Source organism: Eleutherodactylus coqui, chromosome 8, assembly GCF_035609145.1.
Source record: "Eleutherodactylus coqui strain aEleCoq1 chromosome 8, aEleCoq1.hap1, whole genome shotgun sequence".
NCBI classification, from domain to species: Eukaryota; Metazoa; Chordata; class Amphibia; order Anura; family Eleutherodactylidae; genus Eleutherodactylus; species Eleutherodactylus coqui.
The window spans coordinates 161,083,407-161,100,477 of NC_089844.1; the positions used below are offsets into that span (position 1 = coordinate 161,083,407).

The following is a 17,071-nucleotide window of genomic DNA, read 5'->3' on the forward strand; positions in this document are numbered from 1 at the left end:
CACAATTAATGGGTCCACGTGGTAGACCTTTATTAGAAAATGAGCAGTGTGAGCAGGTCCTGTCGTGGATGGCAGAAAGTGCATCCAGCAATCTATCGACCACCCAGAGTTCTACGCCGTCCACTGCTGCAACTCTGAATCCTCTGGCTGCTGCTCCTCCTTCCTCCCAGCCTCCTCACTCCATTACAATGACACATTCTGAGGAGCAGGCAGACCCCCAGGAACTGTTCTCGGGCCCCTGCCCAGAATGGGCAGCAATGGTTCTTCTCCCACCGGAGGAGTTTGTCGTGACCGATGCCCAAACTTTGGAAAGTTCCCGGGGTCCGAGGGATGAGGCTGGGGACTTCCGGCAACTGTCTCAAGAGCTTTCAGTGGGTGAGGAGGACGATGACGATGAGACACAGTTGTCTATCAGTGAGGTAATAGTAAGGGCAGTAAGTCCGAGGGAGGAGCGCACAGAGGGTTCGGAGGAAGAGCAGCAGGACGATGAGGTGACTGACCCCACCTGGTTTGCTAAGCCTACTGAGGACAGGTATTCAGAGGGGGAGGCAAGTGCAGCAGCAGGGAAGGTTGGAAGAGCCAGTGCGGTGGCCAGGGGTAGAGCCAGGGCCAGAACGAATAATCCACCAACTGTTTCCCAAAGCGCCCCCTCGCGCCATGCCACCCTGCAGAGGCCGAGGTGCTCAAAGGTCTGGCAGTTTTTCACTGAGAGTGCAGACGACCGACGAACAGTGGTGTGCAACCTTTGTCGCGCCAAGATCAGCCGGGGAGCCACCACCACCAGCCTCACCACCACCAGCATGCGCAGACATATGATGGCCAAGCACCCCACAAGGTGGGACGAAGGCCGTTCACCGCCTCCGGCTTGCACCACTGCCTCTCCCCCTGTGCCCCAACCTGCCACTGAGATCCAACCCCCCTCTCAGGACACAGGCACTACCATCTCCTGGCCTGCACCCACACCCTCACCTCCGCTGTCCTCGGCCCCATCCACCAATGTCTCTCAGCGCACCGTCCAGCCGTCGCTAGCGCAAGTGTTTGAGCACAAGCGCAAGTACGCCGCCACGCACCCGCACGCTCAAGCGTTAAACGTGCACATAGCCAAATTTATCAGCCTGGAGATGCTGCCCTATAGGCTTGTGGAAATGGAGGCTTTCAAAAACACGATGGCGGTGGCGGCCCCGCGCTACTGTGTTCCCAGTCGCACTACTTTTCCCGATGTGCCGTCCCAGCCCTGCACGACCACGTCTCCCGCAACATTGTACGCGCCCTCACCAAAGCGGTTACTGCCAAGGTCCACTTAACAACGGACACGTGGACAAGCACAGGCTGGCAGGGCCACTATATCTCCCTGACGGCACATTGGGTGAATTTAGGGGAGGCTGGGACCGAGTCAGAGCCTGGGACCGCTCATGTACTACCCACCCCGAGAATTGCGGGCCCCAGCTCGGTGCTGGTATCTGCGGCGGTGTATGCCACCTCCACTAAACCTTCCTCCTCCTCCTCCTACGCAACCTCTGTCTCGCAATCAAGATGTGTCAGCAGCAGCACGTCGCCAGCAGTGGGTGTCGCGCGGCGTGGCAGCACAGCGGTGGGCAAGCGCCAGCAGGCCGTGCTGAAACTACTCAGCTTAGGAGAGAAGAGGCACACGGCCCACGAACTGCTGCAGGGTCTGACAGAGCAGACCGACCACTGACTTTCGCCGCTGAGCCTGCAACCGGGTATGGTCGTGTGTGACAACGGCCGTAACCTAGTGGAGGCTCTGCAGCTCGGCAGCCTCACGCACGTGCCATGCCTGGCCCACGTCTTTAATTTGGTGGTTCAGCGCTTTCTGAAAAGCTACCCACGCTTGTCAGACGTGCTCGGAAAGGTGCGCCGGCTCAGCGCACATTTCCGCAAGTCCCACACGGACGCTGCCACCCTGCGCGCCCTGCAACATCGGTTTAATCTGCCAGTGCACCGACTGCTGTGCGACGTGCCCACACGGTGGAACTCTACGCTCCACATGTTGGCCAGGCTCTATGAGCAGCGTAGAGCTATAGTGGAATACCAACTCCAACATGGGCGGCATAGTGGGAGTCAGCCTCTTCAATTCTTTACAGAAGAGTGGGCCTGGTTGGCAGACATCTGCCAGGTCCTTGAAAACTTTGAGGAGTCTACCCAGATGGTGAGCGGGGATGCTGCAATCTTTAGCGGCACCATTCCTCTGCTATGCCTCTTGAGAAGTTCCCTGCAAAGCATAAAGGCAGACGCTTTGCGGTCGGAAACGGAGGCGGGGGAAGACAGTATGTCGCTGGATAGTCAGAGCACCCTCATGTCTATATCTCAGCGCGTTGAGGAGGAGGAGCATGAGGAGGATGAGGAGGAAGAGACAGCTTGGCCCACTGCTGAGGGTACCCATGCTGCTTGCCTGTCATCCTTTCAGCGTGTATGGCCTGAGGAGGAGGGGGAGGAGGAGGATCCTGAAAGTGATCTTCCTAGTGAGGACAGCCATGTGTTGCGTACAGGTACCCTGGCACACATGGCTGACTTCATGTTAGGATGCCTTTCTCGTGACCCTCACGTTACACGCATTCTGGCCACTATGGATTACTGGGTGTACACACTGCTCGACCCACGGTATAAGGAGAACCTTTCCACTCTCATACCCGAAGAGGAAAGGGGTTCGAGAGTGATGCTATACCACAGGACCCTGGCGGACAAGTTGATGGTAAAATTCCCATCCGACAGCGCTAGTGGCAGAAGGCGCAGTTCCGAGGGCCAGGTAGCAGGGGAGGCGCGGAGATCAGGCAGCATGTACAGCACAGGCAGGGGAACACTCTCCAAGGCCTTTGACAGCTTTCTGGCTCCCAGCAAGACTGTGTCACTGCTCCCCAGTCAAGGCTGAGTCGGCGGGAGCACTGTAAAAGGATGGTGAGGGAGTACGTAGCCGATCGCACGACCGTCCTCCGTGACGCCTCTGCCCCCTACAACTACTGGGTGTCGAAGCTGGACACGTGGCCTGAACTCGCGCTGTATGCCCTGGAGGTGCTTGCTTGTCCTGCGGCTAGCGTCTTGTCAAAGAGGGTGTTTAGTGCGGCTGGGGGAATCATCACAGATAAGCGTACACGCCTGTCAACCGACAGTGCCGACAGGCTTACACTCATCAAGATGAACAAAGCCTGGATTTCCCCAGACTTCTCTTCTCCACCAGCGGACAGCAGCGATACCTAAACAATACGTAGGCTGCACCCGCGGATGGAAGCATCGTTCTCTATCACCATCAAAAATGTGGACCTTTTAGCTTCATCAATCTGTGTATTATAATCATCCTCCTCCTCCTGCTCCTCCTCCTGAAACCTCACATAATCACGCCGAACGGGCAATTTTTCTTAGGCCCACAAGGCTCAGTCATATAACTCTTGTAAACAATGTTTAGACGTTTCAATGCTCATTAAAGAGTTGAAACTTGCACCTGAACCAATTTTTATTTTAACTGGGCTGCCTACAGGCCTAGTTACAAATTAAGCCACATTAACCAAAGCAATTAATGGGTTTCACCTGCCCTCTTGGTTGGGCATGGGCAATTTTTCTGAGGTACATTAGTACTGTTGGTACACCAATTTTTTTGGGCCCTCGCCTACAGTGTAAGGGCGCCCACCCACTGGCGATTTTTTTTCCTTTGCGTTTTGCGTTTTTTCTCAAGAGCAATTAGTATTGAATGTGTTCCTGTCCCCTGGCGTTTTTTTTTTCGGTCCGTTGCAATTTTTAACATAGGAACTGTCAGTTGCATATGTGTCCTTATTTTTGTCTTAATGCACCTATGAATGTCAATGAAAATTAACGGAAAAGGCGCGAAAAAGCCGCGAAAATGCCGCGGAAAACGCTGCGTTTTTCACGCTCGGAAATCGCAAACGCCAGTGGGTGGGCACCCTTATCCTAGAAATTTTTAGCCCACCTGCATTAAACCTGACATTACCTCAGCTGTGCTGGGCACTGCAGTGGGATATATTTATGTACCGCCGGTGGGTTCCAGGGAGCCACCCATGCTGTCGGTCCACACGGAGTTGTAACTGCATGTTTCCACTTCTAAAGAACCCCAGTCTGACTGGGGCATGCAGTGTGGGCCGAAGCCCACCTGCATTTAATCTGACGTTAGCTCTGCTGTCCAGGGCACTGCAATGGGATACATTTATGTACAGCCTGTGGGTTCCAGGGAGCCACCCATGCTGTGGGTGCACACGGAATTCCCATTGCGGAGTTGTACCTGCCTGTGACTATTTATAAAAAACCGTGGTCTGACTGGGGCATGCAGACACCTTGACAGAATGAATAGTGTGTGGCACATAGGTTCCCCATTGCTATGCCCACGTGTGCAGCTCCTGATGGCGGTGGCACAGGATTATATTTCTCATTGCTTCTGCACAGCATTGTGGGCTATCTCCCCGCTCCTTTTAAAGAGGGTCGCTGCCTAGCCGTGCCAACCCTCTGCAGTGTGTGCCTGCGGTTCCTCCTCATGGCAGACGCACTTATAAATAGACATGAGGGTGGTGTGGCTGTGAGGCCAGCGTGTGGCATGAGGGCAGCTGAAGGCTGCGCAGGGACACTTTGGTGTGCGCTGTGGACACTGGGTCGTGCGGGGGGGGGGGGGGGGTAGCATGTAACCCAGGAGAAGTGGCAGCGGAGTGTCATGCAGGCAGTGATTGTGCTTTGTTGGAGGTAGTGTGGTGCTTAGCTAAGGTATGCATTGCTAATGAGGGTTTTTCAGAAGTAAAAATTGTTGGGAGGGGGGGGGGGGCACTCTTGCCGCTATTGTGGCTTAATAGTGGGACCTGGGAACTTGAGATGCAGCCCAACATGTAGCCCCTCGCCTGCCCTATCCGTTGCTCTGTCGTTCCCATCACTTTCTTGAATTGCCCAGATTTTCACAAATGGAAACCTTAGCGAGCATCGGCAAAATACAAAAATGCTCGAGTCGCCCATTGACTTCAATGGGGTTCGTTACTCGAAACGAACCCTCGAGCATAGCGATAATTTCGTCTTGAGTAACGAGCACCCGAGCATCTTGGTGCTCGCTCATCTCTACCGACTAGGCATAGTCCCGTGATCGCTTAGAAATCCCGCACCAGCGCTATATGGCATACTGATGGAAAGGTCCCATGCAAGTATTGTGGCTGCTGTTTCATCACGCACAGGCACTTTGAATAAGACTGAACGCTGTGGAAACATGGCGAGGTCTCGGAGGTACTGCCAACTATTATTATATGCTTTGTAGTATGGCTGATTAATTCTGTTGGGATTTTTAATGGTAATTGATCTGTTTTAATTGTATTGTTCATATATATGTGGGTATGTGTTATTTGTGAATTATCCTTGAAAAAGGCCAGAGGGCCGAAACATTGAAACTGGATGGTATGAAATAAACTTTGCTTAAACCTACACCATTGATGCTGCCACCACTTTTTTACTGGACACTTCTGAAACCAAGTCTTGATGGACCTTGAGGAATGCTTGGGATCATCGTCCTGTTGGAAGGTCCAATGAAGCCCAAGCTTCAGCTTCCTCACAGAAGGCATAATGCTTTATGGTAGAATATCCTGATACATAAGTGAATCCATCTTGCCCTCCATACACTGCAGATTTTCAGTGCCGGAGGAAGTAAAGCAGCCCCAGAGCATCACTGAGCCAGCACCATGCTTCACTGTTGGTGGAGGGTTCTTTAAGTATATGTTTCATTCTTCCTTCTCCAGACATAAGGCTGATCCAAAGGCCTGAAAAGTTCCAGTGTTTCATTGCTCCAAAGAACAGAATCCACAAACCTCTGTGGCTTATTTATATGGTTTTGAGCACATTGGATATGACTTTTCTTATGCTTTTGGACCCGTAGAGATCACGTCTTGGAGTTCAGAGAGGAAGGTCTTCATGATGAAGTACATACATTATTGTACAAATGGAAACCTCAATGCCTGCTCCCACCAAATCCTTCTATATGTCTTTTGTAGTCACTTGATGGTTTTTGAGCATCTACCTCCTCTGGAATCGGATGACAGCCGATGATCACTTCCTCTTTTTGCCACGTTCAGGTAGTGTAGACCGTGTTTCTTTCGACTTTGAACTTGTGAAATATGCTTCCAACTATCTCTATTCAGAGGCAGATGTATGAAGCTGTCTAAAAGAAAAATAGTCCTAGTTGCCCCTAGCAACCAATCACAGAGCAGTTTTCATTTTACTAGCGCAGAATACAAAATGAAAGCTGCATTGTGATTGGCTGCCAGGGAAAACTAAGACAGTTTTTTTTCCTTTTAGGGCTCCTCCCACTTTTTAAACGCTGCGATATTGCTGCGGTTTTTTAACGTGATTGTCAATAGGACTCTCTAATGTTAAAAACGCATCGCAAGTTTGTGCTCTGTGATTTTTGTGTTATGCGTTTTTAACATTAGATAGTCCTATTGACAATCACGTAAAAAAAAAGCAGCGATATCACAGCGTTTAAAAAGTGGGAGGAGCCCTAAAAGAAAAAAAACTGTCTTAGTTGTCCCTGGCAGCCAATCACAATGTAGCTTTAATTTTGTATTCTGCGCTAGTAAAATGAAAACTGCTCTGTGATTGGTTGCTAAGTCCCTTTGACATTTCAGTTAAAAAACGGAGCGATATTGCAGCGTTAAAAAAAACGCAAGTGGGTAAGAGCCCTTAGATAGTTTCATAAATCTTCCACTTTAGTGCCTTTCCTATCTTTCCTTGTCTGCACAAGGCAATGATCTATTCTATTAACTTTTTGGATCACTCCCTTGATTTATTTTGAATATACAATCAACAAAACCCTAGCTGGTCCAAGTATTTGATGTGTATTGAGGAACCCTTGATTAGTTGCACCAGGTGTGCTTGAGACAACACCTGATTTGCAAAAGTGTGCTCTTATGAGGAATTCTATTCAGGGGGCTGAATAATTCTAAGACTGCAGCAGTTGTCACAGAGCTCTACTGTCTTCTCCCCTAGGGGTAGCACGGGACTCGTCCAAGTTACTGCTGAGGGAGTCTCATGGTGATAACCTAATACGTGGTTTACCTTAAGTGCTGTCACTTGTGATGCCACCGTTTCATCCTCTGCAATGAATTCCAGGTTGAAATAAGTAATCCACACAGAGAAACATTTCAAAGCGAAGCCGGGAATGGTTGGCAGCACTCGTTTACTTAAAGAAACTATTTACAGTCTGACAGTAGTATACACACGCCAGCAGGAAAATGGTGCAGAATAGAAAGTGGCGTGACAGGGAGGATTCACGGGATGACAGACAAATCCACAGTCCAAGTTATCTGCAGGGTTCTGTTTCCAGCCAATCTCCTTCACTCTCTCCAGCTCCCTACCAGTCAACACTAACATGTGGAAGACGGGCAGTCAGCGCTGCATGGCGGCTCCTCTCACACTCTCAGTCCTCCATATTAACAGCAGGAAGGCCTGGGTGAATTGGGCCCAGGACAAGCTGCTATGAATCTCTCAGCCTCTTCCATTCTGGACCACACGGAGCGGGCAGTATCTGAGTGGCTCAATTTGCAGAACAGCACTCCACTCCTTTCGTCTCTCTTGCAAGCCCAGACTACACTAGACTAGACGAGACTAACTTGCAGACACCTTGCAAACACGATCATGATCGCATGACCTACAACAAGATACATTTTTCAGACATCTCACATACCAGACAGTTAACCCATTCAGTGCTGTGGTTATGCAATACACATCAAATTCATGCAACATAAAAGACACTGACAATACATAGGCACAAGACAAATACATTCACACTTATGGAGGAGGCCCCATTAACTGTGGGCCACTACAATACCATCTCAGGACAAACCTTTCCCCATTGAGTAACATAACAAATAAACATATTTTTGCCTCTCCCCACTACCACTGTGTTCTGTGACGGTGCTCGGTCCCCCCTTCTGGTCCTTGTTTACAGCTGCCTTCCCACCTGGTTTGTGGGACATCACAGGGGCTGCAGCCAATAACAGAGTGCAGTGATGAATCGCTGACCAATCGCAAACTGGACGAGAGGTGAGTATTTATTTGCAATGTTGCTCAGTGGGGAAGGCATTGTCCTGAGATGGTACAACTTGGACAACCCCTTTTAAAGTGGCACTTTGTGGTGAATTTGTACAAACCACTTGCTATAATAGCTGTATTGAGCTACTTGTACTTATATTGTTCATGTTGGTTTTTTTCTTTTTTTGCAAACAGCTGAAAGAATGTAAGTTTGACAAAAACAAAAACAAATGTGCAGTGAAGGAAGAATAATCTTGATTGCAACTGTAGATGGCTAAGCAGACAGACAAACACATAGACAGAATGGATTCACCTCTGATACTCAGTGATCTGGTCTCTGGTTCCATCGCCTCGTGGCTCCACATTACTGTGATTTTCATCTGAGGGTCTTTGAATAAATACTTAAGAACCCGGACAACGCTGGTGACGTCATATGTGGGCCCATCATCTCGTGTTGTGACGGTTTGCTCAGGTGATAATTCACGTTTCTTAGCCATATATTCCAGGCTCCAGGAGATTTCTATATCTTTAGGGTAAAACTTCTGTAGGCTCAGAGAGAACTGAACACGAGATGATTCTGTCATAGTGATCTCTATGGGTGCCAACATCTGAGGTGCAGCTGGAATTAGAATAGTAAATAGTTAAATAATCCATCTTGGTACTTGTATAAATATTCATAGAACCACTAATTTACATACAGAACACATCTTATAATTACATCATTTCTTATATATGAAATACTAGCTGATATACCCGGCTTCGCCCGAGTTAATTTGGTACTGGTGTTTATCTGGTGTTCACACGGAAAATCTTCTGAAGTCGTGGTTACTTTAGAGATACCGAGGAAAAACCTATGTTCACCATTTTGCATAGTTCTCTGTGTTACCCAGGAAACCTCACGGGGAGGTAACCATGCGACGTTTCCTTTATATAAAATGACATCAGGAAGTGAGAGAATTAGATTTCATACGTAAAATTTGGACGCTAATTCTTTTGCACTTAGAATTGAATAATCAAGTTGGGACCCATTAACTTTTCCTATTTATGACATAATCAATGCCCGTGCCAAATTTCACATTTCTATGACACCGGAAAGTGAGAAAATTACATTCCGTATGTAAAATTTCGACGCTAATTCTTTTGCGCTTAGAATTGAATATTCGAGTTGGGACCCGTTAACTTTTCCTATTTATGACATATTCAATGCCCGTGCGAAATTTTAAGTTTGATGCTTGAAAAAGACCAACAATGGTCGAAACGTCGCTGCTTGTAACTCCTGCTTTTATGGAACTGGAATAAATGATCAAATTTCGAGTTTCTATGACACCAGGAAGTGAGAGAATTAGATTCCGTACGTAAAATTTGGACGCTAATTCTTTTGCGCATAGAATTGAATAATCGAGTTGGGACCCATTAGCTTTTCCTATTTATGACATAATCTATGCTTGTGCCAAAATTCATGTTTCTACGACATCGGGAAGTTGGAGAACTTTTGGCGAGTCAGTCAGTCAGTGAGTCAGTGAGTGAGTCAGTGAGGGCTTTCAGCTTTATATATATAGATTCTGTTAAGCCTCATGGCTGCGGCCGCCATCTTGCTTTACCTGTTGGTGACTGGTGCCATGCTCAGGCTTCTAGTCTGCCTCTCACTGCTGCCCAAAGGCCTCACACGCTCGCACATCCCCGCTGCCTTAACCCCTAATGACACCGCCATTTTGTTTTTCACTTTTGTCATCTCCTCCCCAGTTTTAAAAATCATAACTCTCTTATTTATCCATTGATGTATTTATCTGAGGCTTGTTTTTTGTGGGATGAGTTTTATTTTTCAATGGTACCATTTAACCCCTTAAGGACACGGCCTGTTTTCAGTCAAAGGACCAAACAATTTTTTTGGGGGGATTTTCACTTTTCAAAAGCCATAGCTTATTTCTTTTCAGCTGACACGGCGGTATGAGGGCTGTTTTTTTGTGTGGCGAACTGTAGTTTTTATTTGTACCATTTTTCAAAACATATACTGTTTTGTAAAACTTTTATTTTTTGTTTGAGAGCAGGGAGAGAAAACACATCAATTCTGCCATTTTTTACAGGGTCAATGATGTAGCATAAATGACATGATACCTTTTTTCTGCGGGTCAGTACGACGATACCACAATTATTATTATTTTCTTAGATTTTTCCACTTTTGCACAATAAGAACTGTGCAGAATAAATATTGTGTTCAATTTATTGTACAATTCGTTACAGATAAAAATGTGGGATGTTTAAAGTGTGCAAGAAGGGATTTTTTGTTACATTTTTTTTTACATTTTTTATGTCCCTCTAGAGGAATGGAACCATAACAGCTATGATAATGCATAGCAGTATTTCTGTACTGCAATGCCTAATTGATGGCAAGCCGGGACACCAGTTTCTAATGTTCAGTTGCCAAGGCAACCCACTGGCCCTCTGCGATTGCATTGTGGCAATCCGATGACATTATTGAGGGGGCGCACTCCCTCTGTGAACCGTTTTTGCAGGGCGTTAACAGTGGAGATGAATGTTTTTATCTATCCCTGCTGTTGCAGCAGGAGCCCGGCTATCAGTAACAGCCCTTCGGCTGTGAGATGGCGTAGGCTCAGCTTCTATTAAGTACTCCGCAGCCAGGACATAACTTACATCACATAGAGTGAAGGGGTTAATGTACCATATAATGTACTGAAAAACGTGAACATTTCTAAATGGAGTACAATGGAAAAAACCCTCGCAGTTCTGCCATCTTTCAGGGATCTTGTTTTTACGGCGTACACACTAAGGGCTTATTTAGACGACCGTATATCGGCTCGGTCTTCACGCCGATATACGTTGTCCTCATCTGCAGGGTGGGGAGGGGAGGATGGAAGAGCCAGGAGCAGGAACTGAGCTCCTGCCCCTTCCCCGCCCCTCGCCGCTATTTGCAATAGGAGGGCGGTATGGCGCCAGGGCTAAGTGATGGAACTTAGCTCAGCCCCCGTCTCGCCCCCTCCTATTGCAAATAGTGGCAAGGGGCAGAGAGGGGGCGGGAGCTCAGTTCCTGCTCCTGGCTCTTCCATCCCCCCCCCCCTGCAGACAAGGACACCGTATATCGGCTCGGCGTGAAAACTGAGTCGATATACGGTCGTCTAAATAAGACCTAAGGCACAAATGACATGAGGACTGTATTCTGTGGGTCCCGACAATTACAACAATAATAGAGATGAGCGAACGTACTCGGTAAAGCACTACTCGTCTGAGTAATGTGCTTTATCCGAGTACCTCCCCGCTCGTCCTGAAAGATTCGGGGAGCGCCGCAGAGCGGGGAGCTGCAGGGGAGAGCGGGGAGGAACGGAGGGGAGATCTCTCTCTCCTTCTCTCCAGCCCGCTCTCCCCTGCTCCCCGCCGCAACTCACCTGTCAGCAGCGGCGCTCCCCGAATCTTTCAAGACGAGCGGGGAGATACTCGGATAAAGCACATTACTCGGACGAGTAGTGCTTTACCGAGTACGTTCGCTCATCTCTAAACAATAACAAATGTGTTTTTTTCGCTGTATTGCTTTTAAAATAAAACACTTAAAAAATTTTTTTGCTATTTTCTGTCGCCATCTTCTAACAGCCTTAGCTTTTAAATTTTTACAGCAACATAGTTGTGCTAGGGCTCGCTGTCTGCGGGACGTCCTGTACTTTCTATTGGAGTCATGGTGGAGTACATACGACTTTTTGATCGCTTTTTATTTAATTGTTATTTTTGGAGACAGGGTGACCACAAAAGTGCAATTTCAGCGTTCTGTATATTTTTATCTCATTATGTTCACTGCGTGGGATACATAATGTGTGACTTTGATAGATCGGACATTAATGGATGCAGCGATACTAAATAGGTTTTCGTTTTTTCATTATAAATATGGAAAAGGGTTTTTTTGTTTTGTTTTTTTACTTTTATAACCTTTAATTTTTTTTTAAATAATTAAACATTTTAAAACTCATTTTTACAATTTTTTTTGTCTCACTAACTTCAGGTACTTTTACTTGTGATTGTTTCATTGCTCATAGAGTATAATGCAATACCATGTCCATGGCAACTGAATGACACCTCACGATCTCATCATGATGAGGCCATGCAGAACATTTAAATGCCGCTGTCAGAATTGACAGCGGCATTCAAGGGGTTAATAGCCACGATCAGCACTCAGGCTGATTGAAACTGCTGCAGGTGGCTATCAGCTGTTAGAGACAGGAGTAGGAACGACCCCCCCCCCCCCCCCCCCCCAATCCTGCTCTGTACAAACTGCACACTGCATGATGTAAATAAATGTCCTGGGGAGTGAAGGGGTTAAATGAATTCTGCAAGTTACTGGTGTTTGTCCTGATTTCCGGGTCTTTCCCCTGGGTGGTGTTCGGGCCACCCTAGGTTCAGGGGATAGGGGATTGACACCCCACTCTGGCAGGTGCCGCCAATGTTACAGGAGCGGCGTTTTCCTCCCATGGGGTTGGGTCCAGTTTCTGAACCCACATATCCACAGCTGGACCATAAGTCTGAAAATGGGCCCGATTGCAGGCCTGCAGCCTCGCCGAGTGTCTTGTGCCGAAACTTACTGCAGTCTCTTTTTGTGCTGCTAAAACTATTCATTAAATCATGTAAACAAACACCCGCCCGCCAGGACTGAGGTGCAATACTTATAACCGAGCGTTGCAGAAATAAACTGTTAAGGTTGTGCATCTGGGAACTGTGGTTTTACAGGCTTCCTTGTGCACACCTTCACAGGTAGGGTTTAATTGAGCTGGCTGGGTGAGGTATTCTCCAGCAGCCAATCCCCCTGGTCTGCAGCAGATAAATACCAGCAAACTCTTGGGAGAGATTGCTGGCCATTTAGTGCTTCATTGTTCTACCCTGTGTTGAGCCCACTGAGTGCTGGTGTTTGCATGCTTGTTTGAAGTGTCCCTCTCTCCTCCCCTGTAGATGGTCTGGACACCTGCTGTTCCTCCCCTCCTTGCATTTTGGGGTTAGTGCATTGTGTAGTGTGCAGTACTGTGACCACACAGGTGCAGGCGGCCCATGGGTTTCTCCCTATCCCTGGGCAGGTGTGGTCTCCAGACCTCTTATGTCTTGTGCGTGTGTGTGTGTTAGATGAGTGATGCCTGACACTGCTCCCTAGGTCAGCACGGTGGCTGACTCTCTATTCCCCTGGTGTGAGGACACTTGGACTAGCTATGGCATGCAACCTGTATGCATGTGAGCTCTGGGTGGGATTCCTGTTATATGTTGTTTGTACAACCATGTATGTTGGTGTGAACAGTGACGTGTGGTATGTCTATGCTGATGGCCAGACATGTGTGTGTGTGTGTGTGTCTGTGTGTGTCTGTGTGTGTCTGTGTGTGTGTGTGTGTGTCATTTCCAAGAGTGTTTAGTGCATCTCTCCAGGTTCCTGATCAGGGATAGCCAGGTCCCAGATTAAGACAGTGAGACTGACCTTATCGGGACAATTGCTCCACTTTTAGGCAGGGGTTCCCCACTTTTCCTGGTTAGTAAGGGACAGGGGTCAAACCATCTCACCTGGAGAGGTGCAATTGGTTGATGCAATACTATGTGAGTGATTGCAGTTTTAAAAGGACACAATCATGCACCCGTTTCGAGGTGTGGCATCTTAGTGTGCCGAGCAAAGTCTTAGGTCACCCTACGTTGGCAGGCGGAATTAAGGTCAGAGGAGACGTTCAGGCCGCTCTCCTTACCTTATTTTTGAGGTTGACAATAATGTGCATGAGGCAATAAAAGAATGTTCTTACCAAAGTTAATGAAGTGGAAATCCACAAGCGTAATCTACAATAAACGTGAAGCCGTCCTTTTTACATAGACTCACACCTGGGAAGCCTGTTACTGCCGGTAGGGACATATTGCCGCTAGTGAATTCATCTCCGTGGCAGCAGGGCGGCACATGGAGGGTTTGGACGCCTACTAAATGAGGGACTGTCACCCAATACTCGCTGGTGATACCCCAGAAGCACCGATGTCTGGTGGCAAGTAGAAGTATCTGAGCTGTAGGCCCCAACACTTCGGGCCAAGCCTGTAGGCCTGATTCATCACCTGGCAGGATGCCACAAAATAAGAGCTGGTGAGCAAACATGCATTACAAGCGTCCAAACGACCCCATGTGTCACCCCACAACCAATGAGAACTAGATCACCTGTAATTCCTGAAAATAACCACCAGAGGGCACCCTGCTACCGTATAAAAGACCGTTACACACTATATGAAACATTTAACGATTGTCAACATGCAGTGTGGCTGCGTTACTTCACACACCCCATTACACTGGCTACTCTGCTTACTCTCTCCCTAACTTTGGCTACTTTTATTGGACTACTCACTGCCAGCTTCCTACCCACTCAGACTGTACATTTTACTGAACCTGTTCTGCCAGCCCTGACCTCTTTCTGACTCCCGTACTGAGGTTTATGCTGTGTGCCCTATTCTTTTTGTTAGCCATTAGGTCATTCATGACCCTCAGCGACCCTAAAGGCTCCCTCCATGTTTTTTGGTTTTGCACTGCTTCTTTCAGTTGTGTGACATCCATACCATTATCAGTGTGCCCTGACCTTGGCTAAGTCTCCTGCTTATGTCTGTTCACACCCTCAAGTACTGCATCCTGGTCTATTTGTATGGTCAGCTGCCCCATAGCCAAACCAGGGTCTGGCATAGAGGATCTGCATCCGTTTCACTGACGCATTCCTTATATATAGAACATCCCTTATATAAAACCTATAGTGTGAATCTGTCTAGATTGACTTGGACCAAAAACGGTGTAACTTACACCAAAACTGGTCCAGCCTCAGTAATAAATGTTCCGTACGCCCTGCTTGTGTGGGTTTCCTGCTGCATTTTAAAGACATACTGACAGGGTGACCGGCTGCCTATGAAATTTGAAAACTTTTGCTTTATTATGTCTGTTGTATATGCACTCACCGGTGACTTGTAGCCTCCCTGTGCTTCTCACTATGGGTTTCTCCAGGGCGGGATGGTCCACTATACATATATATTCTGCCCCCTGATGTGCCCCCAGTGTGGGGGTGATGGTCAGACTGGAGGTACAGCTGTAGGTGTTATCGTCCGCTCTCATGGATGTCACACTCTGGTTAATGGCACCATCAGCTTCTTTGCAGATATTAAGTTCAGCACCTATCTGCCATTTCACAGTAATTGCATCTGGGAAATACTCTGAGATATCACACTGCAGGACGGCCGGGACGCCGTGAACTAGACGGGGAATCTGAATCTCTCCTACAACCGGACGCCATCTGTAATCTGCGGAGAAGAATCATCCTATTAAATGCATGAAGTAAAGTATATTTTTTCAGATGTCTAGAGGTCAGTCTCTCAATTGTAACAAAACACACCAGGTCGGCACACCCACCACATAAATGTCATGTAAACCATGGCTGCAGCAATACAGTATAAGCAGAAACACGTTGCGACAGCACTTATACATGTCTAATATCTGAATAAAATTGCATAACTCTTGTCTATACTAACCACATAAAACTGTACGGTCCTTAGCACATATTGTGATCGGAGCATGTTGTCCCATCCGCCACATCCAGGGGACCATGCTTTCGAATGGGTCCTAACACTGACAAATACCTCTCTTTAGTGCATCTCCAATTGATTCAAGGTAGTAGGATACCCGGCTATAAGGTCTTATTAAATAGGCTTAGGACAGATGGGTGAAAGGCGTGCATGACACAATGGAGGTGGCCATTGCTCCACAAATGCAACAAAAACATAAAATCAACACATCCACCATCTCCCAAATGTCCTCTTCCCTTTCTATAAGCCAGAGCAAAGGTCTGCTACTTCCTCACTAGAGAAACACAATCATCCATTATAGGTAGAGCTGCTTTAAATCTCTGCGTCATAGAAGAATTTGGGAGTACAAGTTTATAACCATCTTTGACACCTTAAACACAGGCCTAAATATCTCAAGAGGGTTCATGCACATTGGGGGCCCGCAGGCCACCCTGATGGCATAGTTCAACACTATGATCAAATCCTCCACGCAATGCAGGCAGCTTCTCCTGCTTGGTGATAGACAGCGCTTCCTCTCCCACCTGGCTTAGTCTCCTCCCCTTTCTTGATTTCTTCAAAGCATAACATCAGAGGGTGGGGAAGACTGAGCTGGGAAGGAAGAGCAGTCTATCACCAAACAGGAGAGGCTGTCTGCGCCACGCTGGGACCTGATCATAGTGCGGTCAGTCAGACATTTATTTCCATTTTGTCACACATTGGTGTGCACTATATAATGATTTGTGAGTGCTGCACCACAGGACCAATCATTGTAGAGCACTTACATCACTCGACCATAGGAAGAGAGGATGCCTTACTGGCACCGGACACTTGCAGTGGCAATGTAACAGATGGTAGGGGGAGCACCATCATCATCATCATAGGCTATCACTCATGGTCGAGCATGATTGCCTTCCAAATATAGGGGCTTAGCGATGGGTCTGTAGGTGACTATAGAGACCAATACTTGATCTGCAGGGTTTTTTCACAGTGGGGACATCGGTTTCCAAGGGGAAAATGGTCCCAACAAGGGTTGGCTTGACGTTCTTTCCTCTTAATACGTTTCTCCCTTTCGACATCCATTCATGCCTTCTCAAAATTAAAAGTGCTGTTGGTAACGGCTGACCCCCAAATTGAGCGTTCAAGGGCCAGGGCTTCCCAGTTCTCAATGTCTATGCCTGTTGCATCCTTACCGGACATGTGGCATACATAAACAAAAGAATAAGCACAACTGTGCATAAAAAAACAAATGAGCACGACCGTGCAACGTAAATACAAAACTAAGGAAAATCATTTCCCTGCAAACCTCTACCCCTGCAGGCTGATCGCTTCCGACACACTTGTACCTAGGCCACTAATAAACCCCTACCAGGGAGCCCTGATACAAAAAGGGACAATAAATAGTAACACGCAGGGGTATTTAGCTATAGCAGCAACTGCAGCAAGGAAGAGCCGCTCCAGAGGCAAGCTGTGCTCCTCAGCAGCAAACCAGGAAGCAACTAAAAAT

At 47.6% G+C, this 17,071-nt stretch overlaps 1 protein-coding gene across 1 annotated transcript in view; it reads right to left on the reverse strand.

Moving 5' to 3' along the window:
- Positions 1-17,071, reverse strand: part of LOC136577980 (uncharacterized) — a 95,429-nt gene that overhangs the window by 34,043 nt on the left and 44,315 nt on the right. The window contains exons 8-9 of the mRNA XM_066577891.1: positions 14,968-15,306; positions 8,333-8,638 (exon numbers count right to left, since the gene is read on the reverse strand). Of these exons, the coding sequence (XP_066433988.1) occupies positions 8,333-8,638; positions 14,968-15,306 (645 nt within the window). The remainder of the gene's footprint in view (positions 1-8,332; positions 8,639-14,967; positions 15,307-17,071) is intronic.